Genomic DNA, 16,703 nt, shown 5'->3' with positions numbered 1-16,703 from the left:
TTCCTGTTTTTCTGGCATATTATTTCCAACAACTTCAGAACACAGAGCTCTATGCAATATCCCCTCAACTTAGTAGCTAAGACTTTGCTCATTAATTTCTGACAAAACAGCTCTTAATACTGTAGGCGATCAATCTTATGATGACCAGACATAGGAGGAAATTACACATTGTCAGAGACAGTCTCAATTAATGTTTTGGTTTTTCTAATCTCCAGGAAAACTTTAAGCTCACATGCTTGAAAGAAGGGAGTTCTGAAACTCAGGAATTAGCACAAGGTTGATAAAAAAAATCAAACGCAACAGAATATTGAAATTAATTTGTTAACAATTAAAAACTTGGCTGGACCAAAAACCATAAAACACTGTGGTCTCACAGTACCAGGACTGAGATCCATAAGCCTAAACTACTTGTACTCATTATTTTTTTCATATAAGAACAGATCTACTATTTTGAGCTGCCAGATGTATTGTGCACAAATGCTGGAACAGATGTGACATTTTTAAATGGGGAGCAGGGAAGCAAAATGAAATTATAACATAAATTGTAACAGAAAATCGAGAACAGGGTTACAGTAAATCTAATATCTTGCACACTTCCACTTGCCTACATATATAATTTCTACATATACAGTATAAAAGGATTCCTTTTGCTTATCTCTCTCACATTCCCCCCACCTCCCCAACTACACTCTTGCAGCAAGCTACTGTATGTACCTCAGTCCTCACAATAGTGGAGGGGTTTGGGCAGCCTATCCAGCCTCTGATATGCTGCCATTCCCTTAGCTAGGTGAGCCTCTCCAAGTACTTTTTACATATTCATCTTTCTTTCTCATTTGTTAGGATCTACCCAAACTACTGAAATTATCTTTGGTTCAAAATAAACAGCCAAGCTTGTGTCCTATGTTCAGAGCTACTGGCATCATAAAAAGGCTCCATGCTGTCACTTCTTTCTTTGTATAGTTCAGCATTCGTGAAACTGTAAAAGGAACCATCAGTAAAATTCATAATTGCTATGGCTGCATATGTAGAATATCTGCTTCACCAGGGTGAGGAGAGATACAAACTACACTGAGGAGAAACACATGGAAAACCCAGGGGAGGGGGGAGGACTTCCTGAAATCCTTACAGTTTGCCAAGTCTCTGCACAGTGAGGTGCGCACAAGAGACCTTCATGCTGAGGAGCCTCATGTCAAGTCTGAAACACTGCCTGAGGATGAAGATCTTCTGCATGCTGATACTGCAGGTTCACCTGCGCACAATGACGCAAGAACTGCTGGCAGACGCAATTGACTGTGAGATCCTGAGCAAAGGAAAGTTTTCTTTTTGTCCCTGTGAAACAATTATACTTTCTACCCACAACCCATGCAGGTGCTTTCCTATAGGATACAACACACTACAACCCCCCCCCCCCTCCCCCCAAGATCTGCACTGGAAAATCAAACTCTGGAACATCACACATAGACCACATGTGAAGGGACACTAATGCACTTCGTGAGCATTACTGCCTCTTACTAGGTGAGATCATTGTGAGCACACCTGATCCTTGACAGTAAAGGATCACAGAGGGCACAGCTTATTCATTATAGAACTAAACTTCGTTGATGGCTTTTGTTGGCTTCAATAACATTGTACAAAACTCTAAAGGGGGTGTTTGTTTGGGTTGGGAAATGTATTGGTTATCACACATTTTTAGCTAGAAAAATGCCCTTGCTTATTACACCGAAACCTTTACTGATAACCGATTATCAGTATTGGTCCTGCTAAGAGCAGTAATTTTTTTATCTGAAATATGTATACAGTAAAATTGCATTCCACTAATATGTAGTCTTTCACAGTTCCAGGCTTCTTTGTTCAGAATGGGTTTAAGTAAATGGTTTTTAATGTTGCCTTGTGGTGAGTAATAAGCAAATGGAATCCACTATGTGGAGGGTATACTATATCATCAAATCTTCAAGATGACACTAACTTGATATATTAACTTGATATACTAAAGAATGTCCTGTAGTAATATCACTAGAAAAGCTGTTTGTTTGGCGCTGACAGTAATAGCATTTCCTTTTCATCACTCTGTGGTTTTAGATATAATCCATCATTATGCAATAATTCATTTTGATATTGTAGTATGCATACTTCAGGAGAAGGCATTGTAGGTTTAAGCACTCAACTTAATGCATATCCGTCTGCAATGCTCAAATTTCTAATGACCATAAAAGACCCAATCTAGGTGCTTTATCACCTGTACTTTTACTGAAGCAAGGGTGCAGTGTTTAGGGCAAATGCAAATCTAAAACACTGTGCTCTAGGTCAATATCCACAAAACAGAAGGAACTGTAGAATAACAGCAGGTACAGAGGTGATCGCAGATTTCTTGCAGCATTCAAATTCAAAGCTATCGTGTTATGCGGCGCCACCCACCTGGACTGCAGGGTCTGTCCAGGTGGTATTCTGGACCCAAGAGCCAGGGCATAACAGTCCAGGGGTAGTATATTCTAGAATTGACTTTGCTTCACAGGGTCAAGTGCAGGGAAGAGACCCAGGGACGGGGCTGGAGTGGTTGGTCTGCAACTGGAGCCGGGCAGAACAGGGTGCATGTCAGACGGTCGGCCTACCAGAAGGTGTAAGGTACTGGGTCGAGCACTGTGCAGGATCTAGTTGAGTCCCAATGGCAGATCAGGGCATGGGGCAGGCAGAGAGGCTGGCAGGCTGAAGCAGCATTCTGAAGTGCATCGCCCACTGTCCCTGGACTGTGATGTCCTTGCTCTTGGGTCTGGAACTCCTTCTGCCCCACCCTCTCCATCCAGGTGAGTGGCACAGGATAACATCAAGAATAAATTTAACAAAAATAATAAAGGGTATTATAATAGAAGGGGATCCTCATACATACAGTATTCATATTTTGTTCTTTGGTGACCACAAGGCTAAATGGAAAAAAGCAAACCTGCTTAGACATAGAAAGGATGGGGAAATTGTCAAGTACACCACACACAAGCTACATAGGGGATGCAAAACTAAAATTTGCACCAAATCCCTCATTAACTGATAGAGTTAAGTGGCATCATGTTGGCACCATCAAGGTTGACCCCAGTAAAGATTAAAGCAGTTTGCTTACAGTTGAAAGTTGCATTCTAAAAGAAATTGGATCTTTAAGACTCAATAAAAACACATACAGTACTTTCCTCAGACAGTAAATGTCACCAACTGTGTGTCAGAGTTAATCCAGCTTTAGTTAGGATAATCTTTAAGTATACCTTGGAATAAAAGCTCAGTTCACAGTCAGGGCAAGCAATCATTTTCTCACAGTTTTTACCATCTCCTCTCATTACACAAACCGATCCCTAAAGAGTAGAGGCTTTGTTTTGTTTCTGGAAATGCTAAAATGAAACTTTACAGAATGCATCAAAGAGAAACAATCACCCTGGCATGAGTCTTAAGTAAAATGACTGCGTCATAGCACAGTTTTGCATTGCCACTCAACAGTATTGAGTGATTTCAAAGTAAAATGTTGCAAGTCAGACCTGCTTAAAAAGGCTTTAAGAAATAGATCTCAAATCCATGTCATGCCATATCTCCATTTGTCTTCAAAGTGTCACCTGATTTAACATTTCTTCCTCTTCCTATCCTCTGTAAATAGTACATTGTAAATTTGTTAGATTGCTCTGTGGAAATCTGTAGCTTTTAATTCTAGTGTGTATGTGATCAGATCAGTGTAACTGCTAGTTCTGGGGAAATAGTCAAAACTCTTAGAGTACTTCTTGCCTCATTTTCATTCCCAGACTTCAGTACAATAAAAAAGTGCAACTCAACAAAAATGTATGGGGCATGATAGTAAAGTTATGGGGATTTTTATTTTAGTTTTTGATGTTGGTTACCTTCATAGAAAATAACATAATTATAAACTAGCAAGAAGAGCACAGCTGAAAATAAATTACCTTGGTAAAATTTAATACTCCAAAAATGTATTGAATGCCAGAACACAAGTCCAAAAAATGTGATAAATGATTAGACTGATTACAGGCTAATTTTACTAGTGAATGAAATATTTTCCCTTGCGTGTGCTTAAAAACAACTTATTTTGAAACAGTGACATAACAGATACATTTCTGCATTACTGTACTGTATTTGTAGGGTAACTCCAGATGCATTATCTGAGAAGTCCCTAAATATTCTTGAATGTACTGTATTTGCACTTAGTGTATGTTGTATTGTTATGAAACTGGTGTTTTAAGCATCAGAATGCATGGGTTACAGTGCCTTGCGAAAGTATTCGGCCCCCTTGAACTTTTCAACCTTTTGCCACATTTCAGGCTTCAAACATAAAGATATAAATTTTTTATTTTATGTGAAGAATCACCAACAAGTGGGACACAATTGTGAAGTGGAACGAAATCTATTGGATTTTTGAAACTTTTTTAACTAATAAAAAAATGAAAAGTGGGGCGTGCAAAATTATTCGGCCCCCTTGCGTTAATACTTTGTAGAGCCACCTTTTGCTGCGATTACAGCTGCAAGTCGCTTGGGGTATGTCTCTATCAGTTTTGCACATCGAGAGACTGAAATTCTTGCCCATTCTTCCTTGCAAAACAGCTCGAGCTCAGTGAGGTTGGATGGAGAGCGTTTGTGAACAGCAGTTTTCAGCTCTTTCCACAGATTCTCGATTGGATTCAGGTCTGGACTTTGACTTGGCCATTCAAACACCTGGATACGTTTATTTGTGAACCATTCCTTTGTAGATTTTGCTGTATGTTTGGGATCATTGTCTTGTTGGAAGATAAATCTCCGTCCCAGTTTCAGGTCTTTTGCAGACTCCAACAGGTTTTCATCCAGAATGGTCCTGTATTTGGCTGCATCCATCTTCCCCTCAATTTTAACCATCTTCCCTGTCCCTGCTGAAGAAAAGGAGGCCCAAACCATGATGCTGCCACCACCATGTTTGACAGTGGGGATGGTGTGTTGAGGGTGATGAGCTGTGTTGCTTTTACGCCAAACATATCGTTTTGCATTGTGGCCAAAAAGTTCGATTTTGGTTTCATCTGACCAGAGCACCTTCTTCCACATGTTTGGGGTGTCTCCCAGGTGGCTTGTGGCAAACTTTAGACGAGACTTTTTATGGATATCTTTGAGAAATGGCTTTCTTCTTGCCACTCTTCCATAAAGGCCAGATTTGTGCAGTGTAAGACTGATTGTTGTCCTATGGACAGACTCTCCCACCTCAGCTGTAGTTCTCTGCAGTTCATCCAGAGTGATCATGGGCCTCTTGGCTGCATCTCTGATCAGTCTTCTCCTTGTCTGAGCTGAAAGTTTAGAGGGACGGCCAGGTCTTGGTAGATTTGCAGTGGTCTGATACTCCTTCCATTTCAAGATGATCGCTTGCACAGTGCTCCTTGGGATGTTTGAAGCTTGGGAAATCTTTTTGTATCCAAATCCGGCTTTAAACTTCTCCACAACAGTATTACGGACCTGCCAGGTGTGTTCCTTGGTCTTCATGATGCTCTCTGCGCTTTCAACAGAACCTTGAGACTATCACAGAGCAGGTGCATTTATACAGAGACTTGATTACACACAGGTGGATTCTATTTATCACCATCAGTCATTTAGGACAACATTGGATCATTCAGAGATCCTCGCTGAACTTCTGGAGTGAGTTTGCTGCACTGAAAGTAAAGGGGCCGAATAATTTTGCACGCCCCACTTTTCATTTTTTTATTAGTTAAAAAAGTTTCAAAAATCCAATAGATTTCGTTCCACTTCACAATTGTGTCCCACTTGTTGGTGATTCTTCACATAAAATAAAAAATTTATATCTTTATGTTTGAAGCCTGAAATGTGGCAAAAGGTTGAAAAGTTCAAGGGGGCCGAATACTTTCGCAAGGCACTGTATCTATTGGAGCTATCATATGTAGAAGGAGCTATGTAATCTAGAAATGCACACCCCCAAAACAGTGGACGCATTTAAATTGTTCATATTATTCCTATACCTCTGGAAGTATCAGTCAGTATGTACTGTATGTCTGAAGGATATACTGTATGAGGCCATGCTACGAAATATGGGCGTGTTACTGTATCTCATGCCTCATTTTGAGCATGGAGAGTTTTCTTCAGTTTTTCTCTCTTTGTCAGGATTGATTGTTTGAATGCAGCAGGTCTTTGTAAATAAGACCAACACTTAAATATATTCACACTTTGGTATTTCAAATACAGCAACTAACTGAATTCTCACTTCTTCCTAAGTTTCTATAAATATATACCAGATAATACAACAGTAGAACAAAAAAGCACTGTAAAAACACTGTTCCAAGCCAAGCTATACTTAATATTACTGGATGTTGCTAGCTTTGTGATCTTTTAAGTGACACACTTCAACAAACTGCAGCTTACCATTTCTTGAAGCAATAATAATTCATTTCCAGCTGAAGGTCCATTATGAGCACAGAACTGTGATTATACACTCTTTAGCATGTCTTAGTGCTGCTTAACAAATCTGCAGCATTTCGGCACATGCTGTCATTTAAAGTTTCGGATGACTTGCTGCTGAAATCCCAGCTGTTTAGCAACAGGAAAACACATGCCCTGTGAAAGCCTGTGCTCAGGTAGCAATCAAGCAGAGCTGGTGGTTGTGACAGCTTATAGATGCTAAAAGTAGTGGAAAGCTCTTGATATTCAGCTGTGCTTGTTCATGCACACTCTTTCCCTTGTGCCTTTCATATACTGTATGAAGATTCTCTACTGCAAACTCATGTAATTCTACCAGTTCAAACTGCAATAATTCTACCACAGGACTCTGTGGGAGAAAGCACTAACACGTCAAATCTTCATGAATTTAGGGATCTGCAGGTTTTAAATAGATTTGCAAAAAACATACATGGTATCTGTACATGTATTGTGTATATTACTGAAGTTATCCTTGCTGGGGAAAAATCAGAGGTATGCAATCCAATTTGTTCAACATTCAGTGTAAATGCATAATACAGTGTGACCAAGGAAAAATAAAAACCCTGGGCTTGGTGTTTGCTGAATAGGATGACAGAAACTTGATGATGAGAAACTTTTACTGATGATCTTTTAGGGACGCAGCTGGGGTTCTCTTCCTACAAAAAGGCTAATCCACCAGATGTTTTAAGCCTATTAAGCACAGAGCCAAGCAGGCACTGTGTCCTGTTATATACAGTAGGTGACCGGGATAACTGAGATTTCCGGTTCTCAACGATGAATGAAATGGGACATGATACTGTGCCAGGTGGTATGTAGATTGTACCCACATTCTATAGTACTTGGAAAGTGAAGGAGAAGGGTGGCAGCTGGTTGTAAAAATGAGTACCTGCAAGTGCAATCATGGTTGCATGCAAAAGTGGGAGGTCTTAGCAAGCACTCCTGGGAAGACGCTAATAAATATCACTGCTGAAAAGAGTCCCTGAATTATCACTTGTATGACATTGTACTTATTCTTGATTGCTTGTACCATTACAATTTGCAATGTCTTTGTTTTGCAGTGTGACTTCTGTGGTTCTGAGAACCCCTCTGTTTTCAATATACAGTAGTGTCACTCCCTGAAATGGAATGCACTACAAGAAACAATAAGGTAATAAGAGTGAATGGTAAAATTGATGCCAGCTTAAATATAGAGAACAACAACCGATTGACATGGGAACTGAAAGAAAGTTAGAATCTCTTTTGAGCAGAAAATGTAGTTGAGGTAGCAAGGCAGAGCTCTTCTTACACTTCTGCTCCTGTAGGGTAAACACTAGCTTTTTTCCCTGAAGATATGTATCAGGCCCTACAAGATATACAAGGCTTTAATGCAGTTCTTGTGCCTGCTCCCTCTAGCTTTTATTTTTTCAAAGGGATGGAGGAGTCCAAAAAACACCCTTGCTTATTTCTCCTTGTACGTTGTAGTCCATGGTTAAAGCAGACTAAGCGATGGACTAGAAAGATACAGGCAAAGTAAATAAAACAAAAGAAATTATAAAAACTTCCTGATGTAGCCAAGGCCATATTTTACAAGGCCATAGTGGGATTAAAATCAATGTCTGAAATCAAAACACACAGTCTATAACCCTAACCAGGCTAACATCATTAGTTTTAGCAGGATGTGGAATTCCCTGGGTGCTTGCGGTCCACATGTTGGAAAAAAAAATCAGGGCTTGATATTTTCTGACAGGAATTGTGCAACTCATTTCGACCACAAAGGCCACAGGCCTCCTTATTAATCTCAGGCCCACAACGCAAACAAACGTGCCCCGAAAGGAGATAATTACGATGGCTTTCAAACAAAGCTTAGTCACGTCTCCATTTTAGACTGAACCTCTGGTTTTAATTAAAAACGTGATCAATATCCTTTACCTTTGGCAAAGGGTACCTGTCAATAAGTACTTATCACTTATCTGTGCAGTGGAAACATTTCACATGTGACTGAACAAGAAAGCTAGGCTTCAGCCTTTTGGTCAAGACATAATCAGATGTGTTGCCCACCCCCAGTCCAACCCTAAATCCCAAGCAGACAAGATTTTTTGTTGGCAACTCTGATTCGCAAACTGTGAGGGTTCCTAATATTTGGACCAGTGAGGATAGTTGTAATGATTGCACCTTTCTGACTAGAAAATGACCCATGGTTGGTGTTAGGCTAGGCTAAGAATGAAACATATTGCAGCAGCAGAAGCCACATCTTGTTTCTACCCTACAGGGCTGCTCTGCGCATTTCAGACGCAGTGTTTTTAGCTTGTGCCTGTAAACACATCCGACTGCTACTCAGGATGACTTAAACTGATCGACAGTACACAAAGAGAAGAGAAAAGTACTAATCCTTTTAATAGAACATAAATCACAGCAGCAGGCCTGAAGGGTCACCTTTATCTTAGTGCACAAAGCATTAAGTTTCAGTATAAAGCTAGACTACCAGAAAGGAGCTGAAATGCCTTTGAATGTGTATCTTCTTGAGAATGGCTGTTAATTAGGTTGTTTGGGCACTATCACAGTACCACTTGAGTTGCACTTTGCATAGAATTTGGAAATTTCACATCTAGTGCAGCTAACTCTATCACTAACCCAACACTAACCTTAATCTTTGAGGGTTATGTAGAGTTGGGAAAGGCTAAATCTAATCTGTTAGGCAAACAGGAATTTATTAGGAACACATGCTGTACATCAAGAAGATGGGAAAGAGAAGGGAAATATGGAAAAGACTTGTTCCTGGAAAGACTACAGAATCCCAGGCTGGTGAGCAGAGTGTTAGCGAAACAGACATAAAAGCCCTTATCCTTTAATAAATACAGCACTGTCATCTAAATGAACAACACTGAATGTGTATTATTAGTCAGTTTCTTCACCTGGCTTTTGAAGAATTTTTTAATATATCATCTTAAAAGGTCACACAAAATGTGTGTACTTCAGAAAGGTCAAATCTTCTTTGATGGCTGACACTTGTTTTCAAAATGGAGAACAACATCAACCCCCCTCCCTCCCCACACATCACCTGTTTATCGTGTTTCTTCCTTTATTGCGACACAAATGAAATTGGTCACAGTGAAATGACAACATGCACCATCGTTCGCCCTTTAAAAGTCAAGATCTATTTTATTAACCAACCATCCGCACAGAGAGCTGTAGACTTGCTCTCTTTGAAATGCCACTGTTGGTAGTGGCTCCACAAAATAAATTCTTATATGGTGACATGTGTTTTAAAGAAACAGATGAAACAAATGTTACCAACTGTACAAATTACATAAATGTTCCTGTGGCTGTAAAGAGTTTTAAATATATAGGGGTATTAGTTATTTAGAACTGGGCTAGACCTTCGTAATAAGGGACATGCAGCTTGATTCAGCTCCTAGGGCCACAGGACAGAAAGAGAAAAATACAAAGAAATAGCAAAGCCCCAAAAATGTTAAATTGCTCAAATCAAAGCAACACATTTTGTTAAACAATGTACTGTCATATTACAAAGACTGATCCCATTATATCTGGGATATCTCTTGAGAGCATGCTAGTTCTAATTTTTACCATCAAGGGCCACAGAAAACTACAGGATTCTTCAAAGGACAAACACATACTGTACGAAACTAGAAAAGAACGGTACAGTAGGTACACAATCCAAGAGGGAACACGAAGTCTTCTTTCTCTCCTTACTTTCACAAACTGCCATTTTCAAGACACCTCAGTGATGCTCATATTAAATCCATGACAAATGTACTGTAGTATCGATATAATTTGTTTTCACTGTTATGTATATGTACATTTTTTCAGGATTAAGTATTTTTGTTTCTGCTTAGTTTGTTCTCCTGTGTTGTATATTAATTATTCAGTTAAATACCTGTTTCGGGAAAGAGTGATTGGAAGAAATGCAAGGAGGGCAGCGAATTGTGCAAGGCTTTAACGTACATGAGGAGCTCTAATGGGTGTAGGGCTCTATAGCGTTCCCATGCAACTATATTTCCATCCTCACTGACCTTGAGAGGTCTTTTGTGGAAGCTATTGCTGCAATACCTAATATAACAAATCTAAGCAGAACAAAAGAGGCACGATAGATCACACAGCAAGAAAAGGGTGAATTACAGGGTGAGATCAGATGGACACCTTAAAGAAATCAAACAGAATAAATTGAACGTGACAAGTACCAGCCCTGGTCTGAACTGAAGAGGATGACAGACAATGATAACAATGTGTTTCAACATCATGAGCTTGACGATTCACACACAATTTCTCCTTCACCTATATTAAAGAGGTCCTATCCATGCAAGCTAACCAGCTTTAGTTCAACAGGTCTCAATCTAGCTCACATCTCAAATCAACCCCCCACACCATCTCCCTAACTCCAATCACCCTCTGAGCACAGAATGACAGCTATGCCCTTATTAGGTGACTTTCTGCAAGGTAAAGAGTGTTAAGAATGTCACGAAAGTTCACATTAGTCAGCAGATTTAGTGGTACATATAATTAGTCATGCTGACACCCACCACAACTCAGTATTTTATTGATGAGAAAAAGCTTCTTGCTGCTTGCTGGAATACCTACAGACTACTTTACTTTACCATACTGCAACATGGACAGGACAGAGGCTCAGATCTGAACATTTCTACCAATTTTCCAGACATGTCTGGGGCTAGGGTTACTCCAGAACATAAAGACAAAACAAGCTCAAGAAATACTTAGGCAGCCTAGTATTAAATAAAATCATGTGATGCATTTTCTGTTGTCCAAATCTTTATAGTACATCAAGAAATAATCAATGTGTGATAACAAGTGAAGGCAAACGTTGGAAATGGCACCTTCTTAGTTGATAAACAAAATGTATGATTTGTGGGGTAAACAAATGTGGGGTAAACAAATCAGGGATTTGTTTACAACAAAATAATGAAAATAATGAAAACTGAAAGAAAGGTTTGCAAAAATTAATACTGATATTCTTACAGTTTAGCATTAAGCAGTTGAATACAATGTTCCATTGAATTGTAATTGTAATGGGGAAAAAAGCAAAGCAAGTTGTGCTTTTAACAACGTAAATAAGAAATGTACATGGGTTTGCACTGACCATACAGAATATTCTGAAGGGAATGCTTTTTATTAAAATGATCTTGTGTGTCATAACTGAGAACAAACAATTGCTAGGCTAGTGCTTGAGTGCACATAAAAGTACTGAATTCTATAAGTGTCTGTTGTGGTATAGGCAAATTGTTGCCACTTTTATAATAAAAAGGCAGTGCTGGTATTCGGCTTTAATATGCTGAATTAATATTTCAAGACACACAGATGTAAAATGTGGACAGAACACATTTCAAGTACTGCAAACTTCCTTGTGTGAATCACAGACACACTGCATTCAAATCACCAGCAAAACACAAGCGAAGAGCTTTGTCATGATGGCTTTAATCGAATGTCTGTCTTATTTCATCCAGGATTACCAGGTACCAGGATATTACCAGGTTTGGTGTTGAGATAGTATCTTCATCAGCTCAACAAGATACAGTGAGGCACAAACTATAGGAAAAAGGAAAGACAAAGAGGAGGAAAATGAGAAAGAGAAAAAGGCGTATAGGAAGAATGCCTCTTACCCAAGGGTGGTCATTGTGACGATGGTGTACCAGAATGAGGCCGGGATGCTGGTGAACTTGCTGGCAGAGGAACCCTTCTCAGCGTAGAACATGACAGTGGCAAAAATGATGATGGCCATGGTGAGGGAGAAGAGCAGGAAGCCCAGCTCGGAGGCGCAGCTCTTGAGGGTGTAGCCCAGGATGCGCAGGCCCTGCGAGTGGCGAGAGAACTTGAAAATCCGGAAGACGCGGAAGACCCTTAGGGTGACGAAGGCCCCGCTCACGTCCTCGTTGTTGGTCATGACCAGGCCAATGTAGTAGGGCATGATGGCCACAACATCGATAATGCTCATCACACTGCGGATGAAGCGGTAGCGGCTTGGAGCAGCGAAGAGGCGCATAAGGTACTCCACGGTGAAGATCATGACGCAGGCCGTGTCCAGGCAAAAGAAAGCCACAGCGTAGCGCTCCCCACAGGGCTGGTCCTTCAGATTGGGTGAGGAGCCACATGGAACGGTCTCCACCACATTGGTGATGACTGAGATGGCGATGAAGAAGCCGGTGACGTAGTAGAAGACTAACGCCATGGTGCTGGTGTGGGGGTTCTCGAAGGCACGCCACATGTTCTCGCGGAAGTTCAAGTGTGGCAAGTTGTCTTTGCTATTCTCTCCGTCGTTGTCGTCCATGAGGCGCTCGGCGTTCTCCCGCTTGCGGTCCTTGTACTCTTCGTAGCAGCAGTCACCGATGATCTCTGGGATGATGCCGAAGAAAGCCAGCTCCTCGTCGTAGGATGAGATGCACTCATAGCGGGGGTAGTGCAGCTTGCCGGTCCTGTAGAAGTTGAGAACACTGCGGAAGACGTCGGGGTCACGGTCAAAGAAGTACTCCTTGGCCTCTTCGTTGTAAAAGAACTCCTTCTCTGAGCTTCCCAGTAGGGTGTCAGGGTAGCGGTCCAGTGTGGTCCTCCATGTCTGGAAGCGCCTCCCGCTCACGTTGAGCACGATCAGCTCATCCTGCCTCTTGTTCTTGTCACTGGGCGCAATGGGCATGGGGCAGTTGGCCACAGGCATCCACCCGATGGCCGCTGCCCTGGCAAAAGGGAGCCACGCTGCTACTCCCGCCGCCATGGTGACTCCGGCTCGGGGCGTGGGGAAAAAGTCTTCCACCTTTAAAACCAGCTTGCCTTCAGGTTGGGAACCATCTAAGAGCAAAATAAATGGGTAAACCAGTTACTTTGGTCACGGCCGTGATCTGATTTATTACCTGATTCCTTGGGGTACTTCAAGGAATGGCTTGACATGATCATGATTAGATACCAGCAAGATGGACAAAATGGTGTCCTTTGCTTTGCTGGATTACCGTTCTTTGCTCCTTTCATGCTGTTTCTATGATTTTAGTGTTTTGCACAATGTTAAATAAAGTTGCAGGTATATTGGTAGCCTCTACTCTCCACCAAACGACTAGCTGAACCACAGGTGCTATGATTTTGCTATGACATCTCAGGGATTCCTAGGTAAAACAAAATAAATGTATTAAAGAGTTGTTTCTTTTACTTGTTATCACAGATAATAGAAAAAATGGATCTAAGTCATGATAAGTATCATGTAGGAAATACAAATTTCATCAGAGTGTGTGAAGGGCTAATGAGTTAGACATTTTCTGAAAGGGTTTTTAAGGAATAAATTAAGAGAAAATGACCTGACTATTGAATTTACCAGCCACGAAATTCACCTTGTCCTTTATTCTAACACTTGTCCGTTTTACAAGACAGAATCTGGGCTCATCAGTACTTGGTGTATGTTTACATTCCCAGTGGAGTCACCGGCTGGAAGAGTGTTGGGATGCACAAACTGAGAACAAGATTAAAGGACCCATTTCACCGTGGTTAGAGCTTATGTAATTACAATAATGAAAATAACAACACCAACAAACCAACAGCTATTATTGTTGTTGTTATTAATAATACTATTATTATACGACTACGACGATTTCAAGATGACGATGATGCAAAGCTTACATGTATACAGTATGTATGTTCTGTCGTATAAGCGACACGCAGGCTTAAAGTGCTTAAAATGAACTACAGTATGTGAACTCCTGTTGTCTGTGGTCAACAGACGCATTCCTTTTTTTCCTCAGCCATGGACCGAACAGTCTTTAACAGGAGCGGGTAGTGCAGCTCGCATCCGCACACTCAGACCTGAAGCGCTGACGTCCCGGTACCAGAGTCGGGTTTTTTATGTAATCGATTCCTACAGTACATCGGATAACACAGCTGACAAGACAAGAATAACCACGTGTAGGCAAATTGTTGCCACTTTTAGAATAAAAGGGCAGCGCTGGTATTTTCAACAAGTCACTTGCTCGGTGCGAGGCAGTCGTTGGGCATAACAACGCCGATGTGGCTCAGGTTTCGCTGCTTGGAATTATGTTCTCTTCGATACGAAGCGCAGGAAATTATTTTTCAACAAGAGATGCCAAGGTATCAAGAGATGGTACATTAAACTGTCGGTAAACATAAACGTTTTAAAATCTCTCAAACCTTGATAGAATATGTCTCTTCGGGGGATCGCGATGCGACTAGAGGGTTCGATACCTGTTGAGCATTAACTGCAAAGAACAAGAAGAAACAGAACATCTTTTCCTCCCATAGATTGTGACTATGATTTGTGAAATATGTGGAAAAAATACTCCCATCTATCAACAAATACCGTAATCGTGATGAAAAGCCGTCAGAATCCTGTTTCATAAATAAACGAAGTTGAACGGCCATTCAGAGTTTTGCACACTTAACAGGTGAAAACTGATGTATATAATATATAAAACTAAAACGGCTCTTAAAAAATGACTTGTTATTATTACTGCTATTACTATTCTAAAGGCAATTCTGAATTATTCTGAAGAGTTACTCGTTTGCCAAAAATGTTCATCACAAGAACGCACGACTGGCAACAGAATTTTTTAAGTCTATGTGAATCTACCAGCATGTTTCCAAAAGTCCCGCGATGAAAATAAAAGAAGATGCTATTTTATTGTGACTGGAATGTCGGAATACTGCACGACATCTTGTAACAGTACCAACATAATACTGTCTACGACCGAACTTTCTTAATAAAATAATGTAAACTTTTCTTTTTCTTTTCTATACACTTACCTCTAAGGGGAAAAGATCCAATAAAAATAAAAAAGAAAAAAACACGATTATCCTTCGGGAAAGTAACTCTGAAAATTGTTGCTGCTTGTCTTTATAGAGACGCAAATCCTTGTGAGCTCCAGAGTACAATTAAGGAATTAAAAAAATTCAAGTAGGAGGCGATCAGAAACAAGTGAACTCGCGCGTACTGTAGATGCAAAAGCTTTGTCACTCTGTCCCCTTTTCTGTCAGATAGCTTTAGCTGAATGTCTCTTATTCAGCGCTCGAGATTCCAGCGTGAACGTGTATTCCTTTCGCTCCATCAGTTGGTAATGGTACCCAGATAGGCTGGGATGTTGTGATGACACCTTGCAGGATGCTAGGATGATGGACAGAAGAGGGAGTCTCTCTCTCTCTGCTCTTTCTACCCCCTTATCTCTCTCTCAGATGGTTTCTCTCCCCCCTCTCCCTTCCCTTTCCCCCTTTCCTTCTCTCCTTTATACAGTATGCTAGCGAAACGCTTCTTTCATGAACACAGGAAAACCAGAGAAACACACCGAGGCACTGTCCGCTCACTTAAAGATGCCGTCTCCTGGCTCGTGTATTACACAGGCGAGGCTGTCTGTGGGTTGGTTTTTTATTTAAATATATATTAGTTTTTCTTAAATGACCGTTTAATGAAGGATCATTTTGTTTTTATACAGTATATACAATGTTTTTTTGGCATTTTGTGCATCTTGGTAACAGTAAACATTGACGGCTCTCGTAGTGCGTTTTCCTTGCTGACAATTGACACGCGTAATTGTATTAGTCTACTACAAATGTGTTTATTTATAGCCTAACACAGTGCGTCCTTCAGATTTCCACTGTGACACGTCTTTAAAAAAGCACAGGCAACCTAAATAACGCCTCCAACATTTTGCATATCACGAGTAAATTACTTGTACGTGGTCTGGCGTAGTAATTAAAAATAAAATGAGTGCTTGTGTATGCGAATCATTTGGTGTATTGTAAAATAATAATACGCCGTATTTGGAAAATTTACCATGTTAATTGATTTTACGGTCTCGGGGATAGTGGGACTCGACGAGGCTCTTAAAATGCCCCAAATCGAAATCAATGCGCCAATCCATCTTTTCAGGTGATATTTCAAAACAATAAAACAATTCTGTCATTTTTTACTATATATTATCTATGTACTGTATATGACCATATTTGTTTTTGCTGGTACTGACCACTGCTAAATCTTAGTCATTATTTCAAGTTGATCGAATAGGCACATCTTAACATTCAATCACCATACCTCCACAGCTGAGAAAAGCCGTATTCCGTATCATTACTTTAATCAGATTGCTGGCTGGGCTCGTATCTACTGTAGTTAGGAGAAGCCTGGGGTGGCAGATTCTTACTGAGCTACAGGTTAGACTCCTTTGAACATAAAAAAGCTAACAGAATCCTTACCAATACAGTGTAAATGTAAAGAATCTTAAGAGTGGTATATTTATTTGGATTGTGATAACTTTGCCCACGTCTTGTGTCACATTAGATTT

General features: G+C 40.5%; 1 protein-coding gene across 1 annotated transcript in view; it reads right to left on the bottom strand.

Moving 5' to 3' along the window:
- Positions 1-15,648, bottom strand: part of kcnd3 (potassium voltage-gated channel, Shal-related subfamily, member 3) — a 159,581-nt gene extending 143,933 nt beyond the window's left edge. Inside the window, exons 1-2 of the mRNA XM_088639987.1 lie at positions 15,175-15,648; positions 12,042-13,221 (exon numbers count right to left, since the gene is read on the bottom strand). Of these exons, the coding sequence (XP_088496113.1) occupies positions 12,042-13,147 (1,106 nt within the window). The 5' untranslated portion in view covers positions 13,148-13,221; positions 15,175-15,648. The remainder of the gene's footprint in view (positions 1-12,041; positions 13,222-15,174) is intronic.
- Between the last annotated feature and the right edge of the window lie 1,055 nt (positions 15,649-16,703).

This window comes from Lepisosteus platostomus, chromosome 7 (assembly GCF_059453375.1).
Source record: "Lepisosteus platostomus isolate fLepPlt1 chromosome 7, fLepPlt1.hap1, whole genome shotgun sequence".
Classification (NCBI taxonomy): Eukaryota; Metazoa; Chordata; class Actinopteri; order Semionotiformes; family Lepisosteidae; genus Lepisosteus; species Lepisosteus platostomus.
The sequence above is the reverse complement of the archived record's forward strand: the minus strand, read 5'-3'. Positions and strand labels throughout refer to the sequence as shown.